A 16,364-nucleotide genomic window follows, 5' to 3' on the forward strand; every position below is an offset into this window, starting at 1 on the left:
AGAAGAAGTTACAGCTGCTATTCATAAAATGTGTAATAAGATTTCTTTTGACAATATGTAAAGAATTTTTACAGGAGAATTATGATTTTTAAATAAAACTAAATTTGTTCTTAATACTACTACTACTATAGTTTTATGATAAAATTTAAAGCTCCCCCAGTTATAACCATTGGTGCTATTGAGCATGCGTATTTTGATGTGTCGACATGGAAGACAACACATCAGATATCGCCAGCCGCAATGAAAAGGTAGCAGCAGGTTTAAAAAAAGTAGGTTGTAGCTTTTCAGTGTTCTATTTTTATTTAAAATTAAAGCTTATTATATTTTCATTTATAATTTTAATCCGAAAATAAACGTTTTTTTTTCCAAATGATATTTTTTTAATTAATTTTAATTTTCGGGCGGCGTTGTTGTACCGAGGATTGTTTTGTTTTTAAAAATATAAACTTTTGCAGTGAACTTTTTGCAGTCTTAACTATTATTGTAAGGGTATTTCCGTCAGACGAGTTTTGCGTAAGTATTAACTTTAATAAAAGTAAGTTTGAAGTTTTAGACTAACATTTTTCGTAGAAAAATTAAGTTAATGGCTTCAATCACGAAAGTTGAGAGAAGACGAAACCATTGAAATTATATCAATCCCTCAACTAAGGCTTAACTGAAAGTGAAAGGGTTTTAAAAAAAAACATAACATAGAATTTCGTACGTCTTGCTTTTGAAAAAAACTCAAAAGATACAAACAATATCAGTATAATTATATTTTATGCTGTACGGTAGATATATTAATTTCTTTCTCCCGTTATCTGTTGAGTTGTGCTTGATACAGTGATAGTCACGTGCTGTCTTTCCTGTTTCCCTTTTGGTGTGGCATTAATTTATTCATATATTTGCATGTTGTTATACGCATAGTTTTTATCATGGGATTCGACATTTATAAGAAACAAGTTATAGATACTTTATAAGTGGAAGTTCATTGTCATAGAGGAAATACTGGTATCTGTGAGTTGTTCACATAATTCATTCACATGTCATGGTATCTTGTATTTGTATTACTAGTCCTGTTTTTTAGCATATACATCCATTGATTAGTTGCAATGTTTGGTATAACAAGTTGTATTGACAACTAGTCACTTGGCTGAATAATTTTATGGGAAAGCTTGATAAATATCTAAATGATAAGAGCTGGCTTTGAGGATTTTTTAAAATTGGAGTGGATGAGAACAGCCTCAATGGACCAACAGTCCCCATGTTCTCCATAAATGCTAACATTTAAACTTTCAAGGCTGTCCTTGTATATCCACTCCTTTTGTTTGTTTTTTATAAGAAAGTCATCAGTCCTTATCTTAAACTCTTGGAAAGTACTAGCCTACAATGCTGTTGTTGGCAACTCCGTCAAAAAGACAATCACACTGTGAGAAAAAATATAACTGTCTTTATTGTAACCTAGACCAGGGGTTCTCAAATTTCTCAGCACAAGGTCCCTTAGGAATATTCTTCATTCTGAATGAGGTTCCACACCCAGTAAATCTATAGATACTGTGTACCTTAACAGTTTGTGTGCCTTATTTGCTACAGTTTTGGAACTCTTATAGACTCACTTTTCCAAAATTTATACTTCTGCCCTCTTGTTTACAGGATTCAGCACAAAGAAATCGGAGGCATTTATCCTCTCATTCCTTCAAGTAATCTTGTAAATTTCAATAACATCACCTTTTACCCTTCTTTTCTTAAGAGAAGATAAGCAGAGATCTTAGCTTATCCCTTTAAGGTAATCCTTCTAACCTCAGACTCTTTCTAGTAGCACTCCTCCAAACCTTTTCAAAAATGTCAATATCCTTTCTTAGATAGAGATTAAAACTGTACATATTGCTTCAAGTGTTCAGGCCTATCTAGTGATTTCTATATAGGGTTAAATACCTCCTTTGACTCTTAAACATTGTGTCCATAAATACACCCTATAAATTTATTAGTTTTAAAACTGGCATCAGAGCACTGTCTTGATGGCTTGAATGACTTATGCACCATTATGCCATGATCTTTTTCTTTAGTCACACCATTGAGTGGATTCCCATCTATATTACACACATGATCCAGTTAGTCATTTGACAAACATTTTTCCAACTTACCAATTGATCCAAATCATTCTGTAGCACACGTACTTCATCATCCTCATTATAGCTATAAATGCTGGCCACCTAAGACACTTGAACAGAAATGAGCAATCTAATTACTTAAGAATGTAATTACTTAATTACATTGTTCATTGGAAATGCAGATGTAAATGCATAAGTTATTCAAACATAATGTTGCTATTCTCTGTGTGAATATACAATAATATTAATCCATTTAAGATTTATTAGAATTTTATTATTTATCATTAACTTGAAAACAAATTAGAGTAGTGTTTGAAAATGGAATTAATAAGGTTAACAGGATATATCTCTATACATTTGTATACTATATAGCATATATTATGAATTTTCCTAGAAAATATAACAATGTTAAACACAAGGCAAAGAAACAAGTGACAAACTTTAATTTCTAAACTGAACCAACATTTCAAAGCAGCAACTGGGTGACAGTTCAGCATCCAAATTGATCAGAAACAGGTTAAGCTTCACATTTAAAGCCAAATGATAAATAGCTTGGCACTCCTAATTCATTCCAACAAGTAAAGGAACTCTCTTTTCACTCCTCTTTCCTCAGTAATGTTAAGAAAATGTGGATTGGTCAAATAACATGTGGGCAAATGTCTCATTCAAAAATAAATCATACTTAACATTGCACGCAATTATGAGACGTGTATCCATTTGGAAAGTCTGGCATCTAACCCCACTTTCACAAAGGAAATACATCACTGTGTTTGTGATAGCATTCTAGTTTAAGCAGGAATCAGAGTTGGTTATAATAAATAAACTTAGTATTCCAGAAGTTGTTTAATCTAAGTTCAGAGGAGGTCCAGTTTCACCTACAATTTGATCAACATGTGTTATTGGATGACTACAAAGCACATTCACACCAAAAGTATGGTTGATCAGAGTAGGTTGTCATATTGACCTTTTTGTACTATGACATGGAACTTGTATATGATTGAACATATGTATTATGAAGACACTTCACGGCACGATTCGCTTCCAAGCAGTGCTGATGAACTGGAAGTAACTCCAACAGAGGAATGACCCATATTTACCCAGCATCCCATTGATTCACTAATTTTAAGCTTGCCCCAGCAATGTATGACTCACATTAGCGACTGAGGTGGTCACACATTATCAACAAATGTTTTCTAATATCTTTAATATCAAATATCTCTGGATATGAATTCCAGTTGTAGATATTTGCATATAAAAGTTTGTGACTGGCCACATGACACATGTTTTGCTTTAAAATCATCACAGGTATTAAATTGACGTTATTTGACAACAGTAACCGTGCCTTGTCATAGCTTGAATATAGTAAGCTGATTATTCATCAATTGACATTATATGATAACAGTAACTGTGTCTTGTTATAACATATAATGTCAATTGATGAATAATCAGTATTATATTCAAGATAACAGTAACTGTGTCTTATTATAACTTGAATGTAGTAAACTCTAAATTATTCATCAATTGACATTATATGATAACAGTAACCATGCCTTGTCATAGCTTGAATATAATACTGATTATTCATCAATTAACATTATATGATAACAGTAACTGTGCCTTGTTATAACTTGAACATAATACTGATTATTCATCAATTGACATTATATGATAACAGTAACCGTGCCTTGTCATAACTTGAATGTAGTAAACTCTAATTATTCATCAATTGACATTATATGATAACAGTAACCATGCCTTGTCATAGCTTGAATATAATACTGATTATTCATCAATTGACATTATATGATAACAGTAACCATGCCTTGTCATAGCTTGAATATAATACTGATTATTCATCAATTGACATTATATGATAACAGTAACTGTGTCTTGTTATAACTTGAATATAATACTGATTATTCATCAATTGACATTATATGATAACAGTAACCGTGCCTTGTCATAGCTTGAATATAATACTGATTATTCATCAATTGACATTATATTATAACAGTAACCGTGCCTTGTCATAACTTGAATATAATACTGATTATTTATCAATTGACATTATATGATAACAGTAACCGTGCCTTGTCATAACTTGAATATAGTAAACTCTGATTATCTCTTAATTATTTTGAGAAGTATATTTTTTCCATTAAATTACAAAAAGTAATTTATTCTAGATTTATAACAAAGAAATTGGTACTTTGTAATTAAAGTTAAGATTTTTGTACCATTATTATTGGTTATAGCATTAATGCTAAATGCTTAGCACCTATTAATATAGGTAGATTCATATCTTCCAACTAGAAAGTATTGATTATTCAGTCTTTATTTTTACAAGAAATCATATTAATATCTTGGATATTTTATAAATAAGGTTTAGGCCAAACCTTTTATTTGCAGTTGAAGAAATTCCAGCAAAAAAACAAGGGAGCAAAGAAAAGATCTGAAAAGTTGAGCGACAATTCTGAAGCATTAGCTAAACAACAAGATATTGATTTGGTAGGTGTTAAAAATGGAGTTGTTAATCAGGCCAAAAGTAAAAGCAAATTTGTTTGCCCTAACCTGACCTACCCCAAAAAATTAGCCAAACTTAAAATGTACATTTTAGGGAGGAAACAATATAGAATAAATGTAAGCTACAGTATTTTTTTAACATTATAAACTACTCTTTGCATCTGACATTGAAATGTGTAATAGGTTGACTAGATGAATCTTCATTCATGACAATTAACTGTGTAAATGACCCAGACAGACCATAACAAATGTACCATAATGTTGTCTAAGCATCCAAAAATTGCAAAATTCAGTAATTGTTTTGTGAATATAAAAGATATACTCCAGAGAAAGAATACCAATGTGAAAAATTGACTTTGTGAGTATTTAGTGATGACTAGATGTGATTCGTTGTTGTTACTAATCTATTAAACACTGTAGACTTGGAACTTAAAAATAATGATTAACTTGTGATTGCACAATCAGACAAATTTGAAAGTGAAAATTTGTTCAAACCTGATGTCAACGAGTAGATAAAAGTGGCTAAGCAATTCGGTAAATCACTGTAATACAGGTATGTTCTCCATTTTAAATTGCTTAAATGTAGTACTGTCTAAGAGTATAAAATAAAACATTTTTATCACTTATCAAAATTTTTAAAAAAACATGGGTTAAGTTTAAGCAAACAAACACTACTTTGGTGGTGATCTCATAAAGAAAGAAAGAAGAACAAAAGATGTTATTTGGGTTTATTATTTTATAATCTTAATATTTAAATTGTAGGGAAAAATTATGAAATGTTGCCTCATCTACTACAGTTTATTCTGAGAAACAAAAAAAAATAACTGTTAAACACCAACTGATAGTTACACTTAGGAAATCATAATTGTAGATTAATGAACGTTGACACCCATAATGCATTACTGCTTTTAAATCCATTATAAATGTTGCACTGTCTTTATTACTTGATTATTGACTTTTCATGTTTGTGATGTCTGTCTTGTGAAGTTTCTAAATTTTATTGTAGTAGTAGTAGTATACTTATAAAATGTTTTTACTTGCATGGGATTAGCATGTTATGTTTTTTTCATGTTGAAAATGTTACCTAAATGAAATTTGCTATATGTATGGAAACTGCATGATATTTCTATATTTGTTTTTGTTTTTTTTATTACCAGTATCTTACAACTCATATACGAGTCAAAGAATTTATAAAGCTTAAGTTGTAAAATAATCTCAATACAAATAACTATAAGTAAAAACTTTATTGTGGAATTTTGGTTAATTAAGTAATAAGTTTCATTATAATTTGTAATGGAACAAATTAAGAGTACATTGCCCTGCTAAAAGTATCCAACCACCCTTTGAACATTTGAAAAGGTCTACCCAGCATGCTCATTGGGAATAGATACAGATGCACATCATATAGATTAGTATAACAATAGTGTGCACAAGATACAAAAAATTGCAACTTTTAGAACTAGGAGATAATAGGTTAACTTTTTCAGTTATTTTTTAGTTCTAATCTATGTATTTACTTTGATCAGAAGTTATTGTCTATGCATAGAATGTTGTTTGAGTTTATTCAAAAATATCAGGAACTCGTGTACGACATTTAAAATATATTACTATTAATCTAAAGTACTGTTGAAGTGGGAAAATTATTCTTTTGTCAGAATTTTGAGGAAAAAAAACAACAGAAAATCATATTTGTAACTTACTCGATGGTTGTATTGCATCCAATGTAACCACATGAGTACAAACACCACTTGTGAAGTCTCTACAAAATATTTCCATGAATATACTTACTTTGGTATATGCGCATTTCCTCAGAAATGTTCACTATCATTTTGTTTTTGTGTGAGTCCATCAACATGGATTCTTGATGATTGGCTGTCATTTTAGGGCATATAAGTCTGCACATTTAAATACCCTTGGATATCAAGAAACTTTAAATGAATACATTTCAGGAGCCATGTTAGAATATAAGTGGTCCAATGTAGCAGGATAATGTTTTCTGACACAAAAAATATACAGAATATCCTATTATTGGTACATTATCAACATCTCAAAATGGCCCATTCAGAGCCTAATTCTAAACTTTGTAGAATAAGTTTAGAAGAATCTGGAATAATTAAGCCTGTAGCTTAGATGATGGCCTTCAGATTGTCATCAACTGGGGCTGAATTCTGTAAGCAGCAATGAAGGAAAAGTATATCTGACCTTACTTCAGAGCATTTATTTAGGCCCAGACCATTTCTACATCATATTAGGCAATGATTACTTGGACGGACCCCTTTCTTTTCTTTTAGCAGTACAATGTATTCATAAATGCCTCGACCATCTATTATTTTATTATATAGTGAAACCATGTACATGATCATGAGCTGTTAGCGAGTTTAAACATCATTCAAATTAATTAATTAATAGAACATGTGAATTTTGAAGCCTAACCCATAGTAATCTTATTGGGTTTAGTTAAGATGTTGAGACAAGAAAAAATATATTTATAATGAATATCATTTAAATTACAAGCTAATATACCAAAGGCTTTGGAATGTAATCAGCATTTTTAATCAGTGATCGCTTGCATTGTTATTTGTGCAAGGCTTTGCAAGGTAACTAAAAGTGAAGACTAACATAAGTTTTTAATGTCAATTAGAACAATTATGTATTTTTATAAAGTTGAGTACCATATGTTTAAGTCTGTACTGACAGAAATAGAATGAAAAGGGGAAATTTGTTTAAACACTATATGTATATCATATTTTTTATTTTCAGTAAAGTGTATGTGTACAATATTCTGTTACTACAGTGTGTGTTTACAATATTTTTTGTACAGTGTGTACTGTATATTTGCATACACTGTGTGTGTACAATATAGTTAGTATAGTGTATGTGTAAAATATTTTTAATACAGTGTGTACAGTATATTTGCATACACTGTGTGTATAATATAGTTAGTATAGTGTATGTGTAAAATATTTTTAATACAGTGTGAGTGTAATAGTGTAAAATATTTTTAATACAGTGTGAGTGTAATAGTGTAAAATATTTTTAGTACAGTGTATGTGTACAATAGTTTTTAATACAGTGTCTGTGTACAATATTGTTAGTACAGTTTATGTGTACAATAGTTTTTAATGCAGTGTATGTATACACTATTGTTAGTAGTGTACGTGTACAATATTTCACTAAACTATATGTACATTTGTGAATCACATATTTAGTTTATTGGTTTAAAGAAGCTAACATCTAAAATTTGTTTATCAAAATTTTGGAAAATAGTTATGATAAATACATTGCGTGTGTTGCATAATGTTAAAATTTACATAATGCTAGATAACTGATCATGCTTATCCTGATTGTCAGTATTTTTCTAGAACATAGTCTCTTCTTGTATGCTGAACGCAATCAAGACTCGGTCAAGTGTCCTTGAAAGAAATAGGTAAGTAACATCTGTTATAGAATGAATCTGTTGACATCTGTGTAAATTTATCAGTGAAGTTTTCTTTTAACAACTGATTAATAGTGATTATTAATTAACAAACGAAGCAGCATATTATCAAATGTTTTGGTAATATTTATTATTTGAAGATGTTCTTTTATTCTATAGGAGTTAAGGGGAATGCCCCTGCTGTAAACTATTTCAATCTTAGTTTTTAAATTAGGTATTTGAACTCACTTCTGGCCAAGTTTTCAAGAATTAAACATTTAGAATAATTGCTTACAAATAACTTTATATGATCATAGACAGTTTTATCAATCATTTTCTTGAACCAAATCTATACCAGATTTTATCTCCATGCTGGTGTATAAAGAAATGTAAGTATAATAAAAAAAAGTGTAATAGTACTGTCTGTTGTCTGTCCATGTAACTACTTCACAGGGTGTGGATGTATCTTCATCAAATTTGATATAGAGATTTATTGGGGTCATGGGGAGACGCATACAAATTTTAAGTTTTGCTGTTTTTATGGGTGTTTTTGCATTTTCACGTTTTTTACCACTACTTCGCCCTCTGTTGATGGATCTTCACCAAATTTGGCATGAAGGTTTGTTGGTTCCGTGGAAAGATACATGCAAAATTGCAGGTTCACATTTTGTGTTTTGCAGTTTCTATGGCCATTTTTGTATTTTTTTACAATTACATATAAGGGAAGCAACTTTTCATCTCCGAAGATAACCTTTCATTCATCATGAATTTACATAACTTCCCTCCAGGGGACGGGTACTCCAGCTAGTTGTTAATATTTTACTGTTTACTGGAAAAGACTGTCACTGTTTAAATATACTTGCAGTTATTTTCACTGTTTCATTTTCAGCATTATAAACCATGTAATTAATACAAAACTGAGTAACTGTTTTATTCTATTAAACTAAAAGTTAATTCTTCCAACATGTTCAATAATTTTTTTTCTAATAAAGGTACATTGCAAAACAAAGTGAATCATGTAAGAATATTTTGTTTTATATAATTACCTTCCAGTGTTAAACTCTGCAAAAGAATAGGTTTTGTCATTCGTACATGAATAATTTGTGGTTCACATTCAATGTTTGTTTCTTCTTGGTTATGTACACTTTTGTGCTAAATCAAATGATTGGGTTATAGCAGTTCTTTCTATGTAGGGCCCGGCATGGCCAGGTGATTAGGGCACTTGACTCGCAATCTGTGGGTCTTGGGTTGAAACTCTCGTCCCACCAAACATGGTCACCCTTTCAGCCGAGGGGCTGTTATAATGTGACAGTCAATCCCACTATTTGTTGGTAAAAAAAGTAGGCCAAGATTTGGCGGTGATGACTAGCTGCCTTCTCTCTAGTTTTTCGTTGCTAAATTAGGGATGGCTAGCACAGATAGACCTTGTGTATCTTTGCGCAAAATTCAACACACACCAAACCTTCTATGTAGAGTAGGGATTTACAAAGTGTAACTAGCAAGTAACATGTTGACAATAAAACTGTTTAAAGTTGCAGGCTGTTACTTGTCACTTAAAACAGTTAATTATTACTGTTCACACAAATGAAATCATACTTCATGACAAACCACCAGTTTGCTTTGTCACTCAATAGGATGGCTTTATAATGCACCCCAAGAACTGCTTGCAGTCAAATCATGTAGGCTAGAGAGTAAACAATGTGGCTTGCCCCTTGCATTGAATGTGGCTCATGGAGCACAGTAGGTTAGGGACTCCTGATCTACAGTGTACAGTGTATTAAGTAATTTAATGCCATTCTTATTATAGTACATAATTATGTGTGTAAGGCCATGTTTAGAAAAATACAGCTCAAAAGTTCGTAAAAAGATGTGTAAAACAACTGCTATCCAATAATTTCAATCATTGAGCTGCTCCTGCCGCACGTAATGGATTAATGTTTATCGGAAATTAAGTTCCAAGCACAGTGAACTATGCTTGGAACTACCCAAACTTGTGATTACTGAAACCAAGATAGACTTTTGTTTTTGAACTTGTATGTCATGTTAATTTCCATCTCATTGACTTACAAGATTAAATTTAGTAGGATAGATCTGGAAATAACTGCTAGTTTCCAAGTAAAAAAAAGTTATCATAAATATTTGTTCTTATATACTGTTTCATGACTATCTTTTATTCCAAACATGTTAAATTTTAATTAAGATTTTCAAGTTCTCATAAATACTGATTTGTGTTGATCTTACTTTATCTTAAATTCTAAGATGACAAGTATTTTATTTTTTTCTAAAGGTTAATAATGTTGTGTTTTTGTAGATAATTTGTGAAATGTCCTCTTGCAATTAAGTAAACAAATGAAGGCTGGAAAAGTTTTAAACATTATTCATCTTAAACCTCAGTAAAATGCTTGAATTTCTTTTTTCCAGTTGGACCAATGTGAGAGTAATTTATGTTATTATTATAAAAGTAAATTTGTGTTTAATAACATCTTAAAGTGTTAAAAATGGTGGTTTGGCTCAATGCTTCAACTCAGTGCAAGACCGGCAAGTCAGTTGGCTTAGACACAGACCAGTGAAGTTGTCAAGTCACTTTTCTATTAGACCAGTGACTTAAAAGAAATATTTTTGGGGCACTGTAACATTTTCTGCTTATTTTAACTGTCAAAAGCGATCATATAACTCGTAGCTTTTGTTCTTGTATAGCTGATTACCAGATCAAACTTACACTACACATTTATCATTCATCTTGGATCTCATGACTTTCCATTATTAAACCTAATGTAGTACTCATAATAGAAAGACATTATAAAATATGAAATTTGATAAGTGTAATCTCTTTCAAACTTCATAATCCAAGACTTTGTAAGTCCTACTACCTCAAGTAAATGTACTTGGTTTTGTTTTAATATTAATATTCCTATTTTTGTTTTGTGTTACTAATCATACTCTTATTTATTTATAACACATTCTTTGTTTTTCATAGTTTCCTCTGTTGTGTTTGTCTTTTTAGGAACTTGTCATCCACAGAAAGTTTGACACAGAATACGCATCAACCAAATGGTTTAATGTGTGAGACACATGCTTTTATAAATGGAGAGATTGAACCAGAAGTGCCATTGAAAAGTAGTAATGTTGAATTGAAGAGAAGGAATCAACAGCTTGCTCACTTGCTAGAGGGTCATATACAAGCCAATGAGCAGCTGGAGTATCAGCTTCAAGAACTGGTTAGTATAACATAAAGTAAAAAAACATTAAACATTACATCAGTTGCTTTTCATGGTTACACTTCTGAAACATTTACTGTGGATTTAGTGAAGCTTTAATTGACTTTAATGAAAGAATAAAGTATCTTAAAGTGCTTAATTTGTTTTTATTTTTTAGGATAAAAAAAATTGTGTCAAACTTCATTTTAAGTTAAATTCACAACTGGTTGTGAAGAATTCTATCCCATGTTTAACATTTCTTTTTTAAATAATATTATCCTATTCTATGCATTTGTAATCTGAATATAACATTACTACGTATATAAAATAAGCATTTCCTGGAATGCTTGTCTGACCTTATGATAGTTTCTCAAGATTCATAGCTCCAAAATTTACAACAGTATTATATTTATATCTAACTTTTAATCTTAATAGTGTAAAGCTGTGTTGTTGTTTTTTCTACTATTCTTATGATATTTAATAAAATAAATGTGTACAGAAAAATGTCTTAGTAGAATATCATTTTATATATCTTTAGTACAATTTTAGTTATTTCAAAATTAATGTAACTTGGCTGCAGTAGCACTTACAAGTCACATTATTCTAACTTTACTGGAAGTGAGAATTTTTGTACTTCGTCTCTGAGTAAAAATCTAAAGTTGTTGTTACATGTGGTTTAATTATCATGTTTTTTTTTTACTTCTTCTTCATTGTGAAGAATATTTTATTTGTATCTTTTAGTTGTAGTTTATTAGTTTGGTAATATTTTCATCATTTTCTGGGTTCAAGATTTAATTTTGAATTTTGTGAATTACAATTTTACTCTCTCGGTAGTGTTCACCTATATTTGTGTGCAATAGTCATGTATAATTCAGACTTTTTATTACATAAGAAAAATCTTATGTTGCATTAAGTTTAATTAAACATTGAAGATTTTAATATAGATTGTGGTGCATTACGCTCGGTTAAATCTGATTAAGCAGTGAAGGATGAATGCTAACAAGCCTGACAGAACAAATTCAACTTTAAATAAATAACTCCAAACTCAGCATTTAAAAATTTTTTGTTGTTGTTATTTATCATAACTTTTTTTTTTTTATGGTCAACATTCTTGTGACACATAACAAAATGTACAAATCTAGCTGCCAGATTTTGTAGGAATTTTCCTGCTTTTTAAAGTAATTTTGTAAGTGACTCTAGCTTGAAAGCTTTCCAGGGCACTTAGCTTCAGATATATCCTGAGCTTGAAGTGAAGAAATTCATTCATCTGGAAAGCACGAGAGGAATTTAGTAGTCACCTGTTTATCCTAAGACTATATGCATTAGAGTATGAATAGAAAAACAAACCTGTATTTTAATGTTTTCTATATTTACCTCATAGCTTTAGTGTTAATATACTTTCTTGATAGAAAGCAAAGATAAGTCGGGCACAAAGAGAGTTTGAAAGAGAACGACGAGACTTACAAGAAAAAGCCCATAGAGATCAAACTACGTTAAAAGACCAGTTACAGGTTCATATACAAACCATTGGTATTTTAGTTGCCGAAAAAACAGAACTTCAGTCTACCGTGTCTCAGAACCAACAAACCGCCAAACAGAAAGCGGGTGAGAAACTGTGATTTATGTATATTTTCATATGCAGTTATAATAGCTAATATACTTGAACTTCTGTACTTTAAAATTTCCAAAACATTATACATCTAGATAACCTGTTTAATATTTCACAGTGTAAAACATTATAAGTCTGTCATTAAAGTATTTTTCTTTTATTTAAAAAATATGTGTGATTTAAAGCTTGTTTGATAGATGTTGTGTTGCTACAAGGTATTTAGCCCAGGATGGGAAACTGTGTAGCTTAATTTCCAGTTGTCTGTCTTAGAAATTTTTAATTGTGTAAATTTGTTGGTTACACGTGTAATGTAAAATATAGTTTATTTTACTTAGAATTTAAATATATTATTTCAAGTGGAAATTGAAGAACTGCAAGGAAGGTTGCGAGCATCACGACAACGTGTTTCTGACTTGGAAAGGGAACTGTCTAATGTATGTAGTTCAACTCAACAACTAGAAAAGGTTTGTATATTAAATGAATCATTTGATTAACTGTTAATTCCCCCCCCCCCTACTGTCTCAACAATTGTATGTCAACTACCACGTTTTTGGATATTAAAGCACAGAAGAGGAAACCATTTAAACAATATGAATATACTGTAATAAAAACCTTAGTAAATGCTGTTCGGTATAATTTTCCACTATGATTCTATCCAAGGCTTGGCTAATTTACATTCCTATTGAATCCATAAGCTAAACTTGTGTTATTTTTTGGTTATAGCAGTAGTGTACAAATAATTGTGAACACACAGATATTTGATGAAAATTAAAAAATAAAGTTATTTTCTTTAAGAATTTCATAATTAGTCCCTAACGCATCCCAATGCTAGTTAAATGATGACAGTTGTTACTGTATAGTTTCAGTTCTATAACACACCTCAAAGCCAGTTGTTACTGTATAGTTTCAGTCCTATAACACACCTCAAAGCCAGTTGTTACTGTATAGTTTCAGTCCTATAACACACCTCAAAGCCAGTTGTTACTGTATAGTTTCAGTCCTATAACACACCTCAAAGCCAGTTGTTACTGTATAGTTTCAGTCCTATAACACACCTCAAAGCCAGTTGTTACTGTATAATTTCAGTCCTATAACACACCTCAAAGCCAGTTGTTACTTGTAGTTGCTATCGTATATCGCTTTTAAGCTAGCTAACTAAATGATAACTTTTACCCTGCAGCAGATGTGAGCTTTTTTTTCCCGTGATATTGCTGAACAACAAATTTTACTTTGCTTAAAAATGTTTTCACTGAAATCCTGATGCAAAGAGGAGAAATTATTTTGTTTTAGAAGAAAATAATTCGTAGGTCCTACTTTTGCTGATTTATAACTAAATTTGTTGTAGCATTAAATATAATTTTTATGATGGCAAAAAGTCCTAGGACTTTCATCTAATAAATGATATTCGGAAGAGATACTTCATTTTTTTGTGCTAAAAATTATGATTACTGTAGCTTTTTTAAAATTTAAGGCTTATTTTAGACTTTGCTATGTTTATTACAGAGTAGCAAGGAATCTTCCAAAGAACTCGATAGGCTGAGGCTTGAAAATTATAAATTGAGGTGAGATGGTTCACATAGTCTAAAATTTTTTGGTATGAATTGTTCTCTCCAGTCTCTACGAAGCTAATGAGACCTGACACAGCCTGGTGGATAGGGTGCTAAACTTGCAATGTGCAGGTCACTGAATCGAAGGCTGTCCCTGAACATGCTCCCTCTGTCAGTCGTGAGGGGTGATATAATACTGTGAATCCCACTAATCATTGATAGAGAGTAGCCCAAGAATGGGAGGTGTTGACGAGCTACCTTCCCTCTAACTTATCAAAACTGGAGATGGCTAGAGCAGATAGCTCTAGAGTAGCATTTCACAAAGCTAAAACTTAACTAGGTATAAGTAGGACAAAGCTTGAGGCACATGTATTTTCAATTACCAAATTAAAATAATCTGAAATTTTTCCCCATAAATGCTGTTTTCTAAATTTGTATCCTCTTAATTTCTTAAGGTGAGGTATCATGATTATAAAACGATTGAAGATTCATATCCCCACAAACTTTTTTACTTCATAATAAGTTTACAATTCATTTATTTTATGATTTTCCAAGGCTCAAAATTAGCTGTATATAGCTGGCAAAAGGAAAGTGGGTTCTGGTGCTTGACCACTTACCACCAGTGACATTTATTTCAAGTTAATAATCCAGGCATGATTATGAATAGTTGTAAAACTTGTTAAAATTAGTATATAAAAAAAAATGGCTGTAAGGACAATATTTATGGGAGAAACTACACTAATGTAGTCAAACAGTAAATCCTTTGTGGTAGCTTATTATGCATTTTTCAGTGTAATTTTTTAAGTTCAAAATGGTAAATATATACAGTAGACTGGAATGGTAAATCAATTGTGGTTGATTTTTATTATAGCTTGCAATGCTCTCTGAAAGTTTACATCAGCTGACCAGTTATCTGCAAAGGCCACACAGATTGTGAATCCTTTTTTTCTTTTTCAGCATGATATTTTCAAGTTTTCTAGTAATTGTTTAATTTAGTAATGAATTAGGAGTTCTGTTATGTGAAAAAAATTAACTTTAATGTAAATGTTATTGAAACTTGAACCAATAGGCCTAAAACCTGTGATAAAAACCATGTTAACTGCAAATTTTTCCTCTCACCACATTCTTCTTAATTTGACCATTGTATATTTAATGTTAGGGGGTGTGTAGAAATATATCCTATATCTACTTTCAGCATTTAAACTGTAACTCTAAACTGTAATTTAAGTGTTCTTATTTGAAGAATTTGTTACAATTTGTATTTCAGAATTCTTTGAAACAGTTGTCAAACTTTCATTGAGTACTTTTGCTCCTTATGGTAATTCATTCCATTTTTTATAATTTTATTTTAGTAAATCAAATGAAGAACTAAAACATCAAAATTCTGAGTTAGCTGAGAAACTAAATAAAAAGGTGAGAATATTTCTATATCACATAATTTTTGTTTTTAGGAAAATCTGTATAAATGTATAGCTATATATATATTCTTCTAGATTCAATTTACAAATTTATATGTGGTTTTGACTGATTACTGACAAGCATTTTGGTCTGTTTCATAAGTTATATACATTTAACTATCAGTACAAAGTTGGCGAATTCAACCAACCCTAGAAGTACCTTGTAACCATGAAACTACATATCATAACTGTGATTGTACTAAGTGTATCTTCATGAAATTTGGTAAGCTTTTAGTAAACATTACAAGTGTTTTGTACATAAAAAAATCAGATTTCTTTAAAATAATTTATTTTTACTAAATATTTGTCCTTGAACTTGTAAAACCTATGAGCCATTGTGAATAAAAGATGTGTTTCATACTAAGAAACTTCATTTTACAGTTTTCTTATTTCATTTGCATAACCTCTGGAACCTCCTAAATGAATATCAGAAGTTTTTTTTTATAAAACTGTATTTTATGTCTTTCTTTTTTTTACCCTAACACTAATTGTAATAAAATCGTGAATGTACAGTGAAAAAAATACC

At 30.7% G+C, this 16,364-nt stretch overlaps 1 protein-coding gene across 5 annotated transcripts in view; it reads left to right on the top strand.

Moving 5' to 3' along the window:
- The first annotated feature begins 212 nt into the window (after positions 1-212).
- The window catches only part of LOC106468392 (golgin subfamily A member 2-like), a 42,996-nt gene continuing 26,844 nt past the window's right edge, over positions 213-16,364 (top strand). The window contains exons 1-8 of one of the 5 annotated variants that reach the window (XM_022396734.1): positions 213-269; positions 4,500-4,598; positions 7,965-8,040; positions 11,033-11,246; positions 12,635-12,830; positions 13,192-13,298; positions 14,338-14,396; positions 15,734-15,794. In XM_022396734.1, the coding sequence (XP_022252442.1) occupies positions 7,994-8,040; positions 11,033-11,246; positions 12,635-12,830; positions 13,192-13,298; positions 14,338-14,396; positions 15,734-15,794 (684 nt within the window). In that variant the 5' untranslated portion in view covers positions 213-269; positions 4,500-4,598; positions 7,965-7,993. Of the gene's footprint in view, positions 270-465; positions 514-4,479; positions 4,599-7,964; positions 8,041-11,032; positions 11,247-12,634; positions 12,831-13,191; positions 13,299-14,337; positions 14,397-15,733; positions 15,795-16,364 lie in introns of those variants that run through there. The other 4 variants (XM_013928813.2, XM_013928814.2, XM_022396733.1 and 1 more) reach the window with 4 other exon arrangements.

This window comes from Limulus polyphemus, unplaced genomic scaffold (genome assembly GCF_000517525.1).
Source record: "Limulus polyphemus unplaced genomic scaffold, Limulus_polyphemus-2.1.2 Scaffold2991, whole genome shotgun sequence".
In the NCBI taxonomy this organism is placed as follows: Eukaryota; Metazoa; Arthropoda; class Merostomata; order Xiphosura; family Limulidae; genus Limulus; species Limulus polyphemus.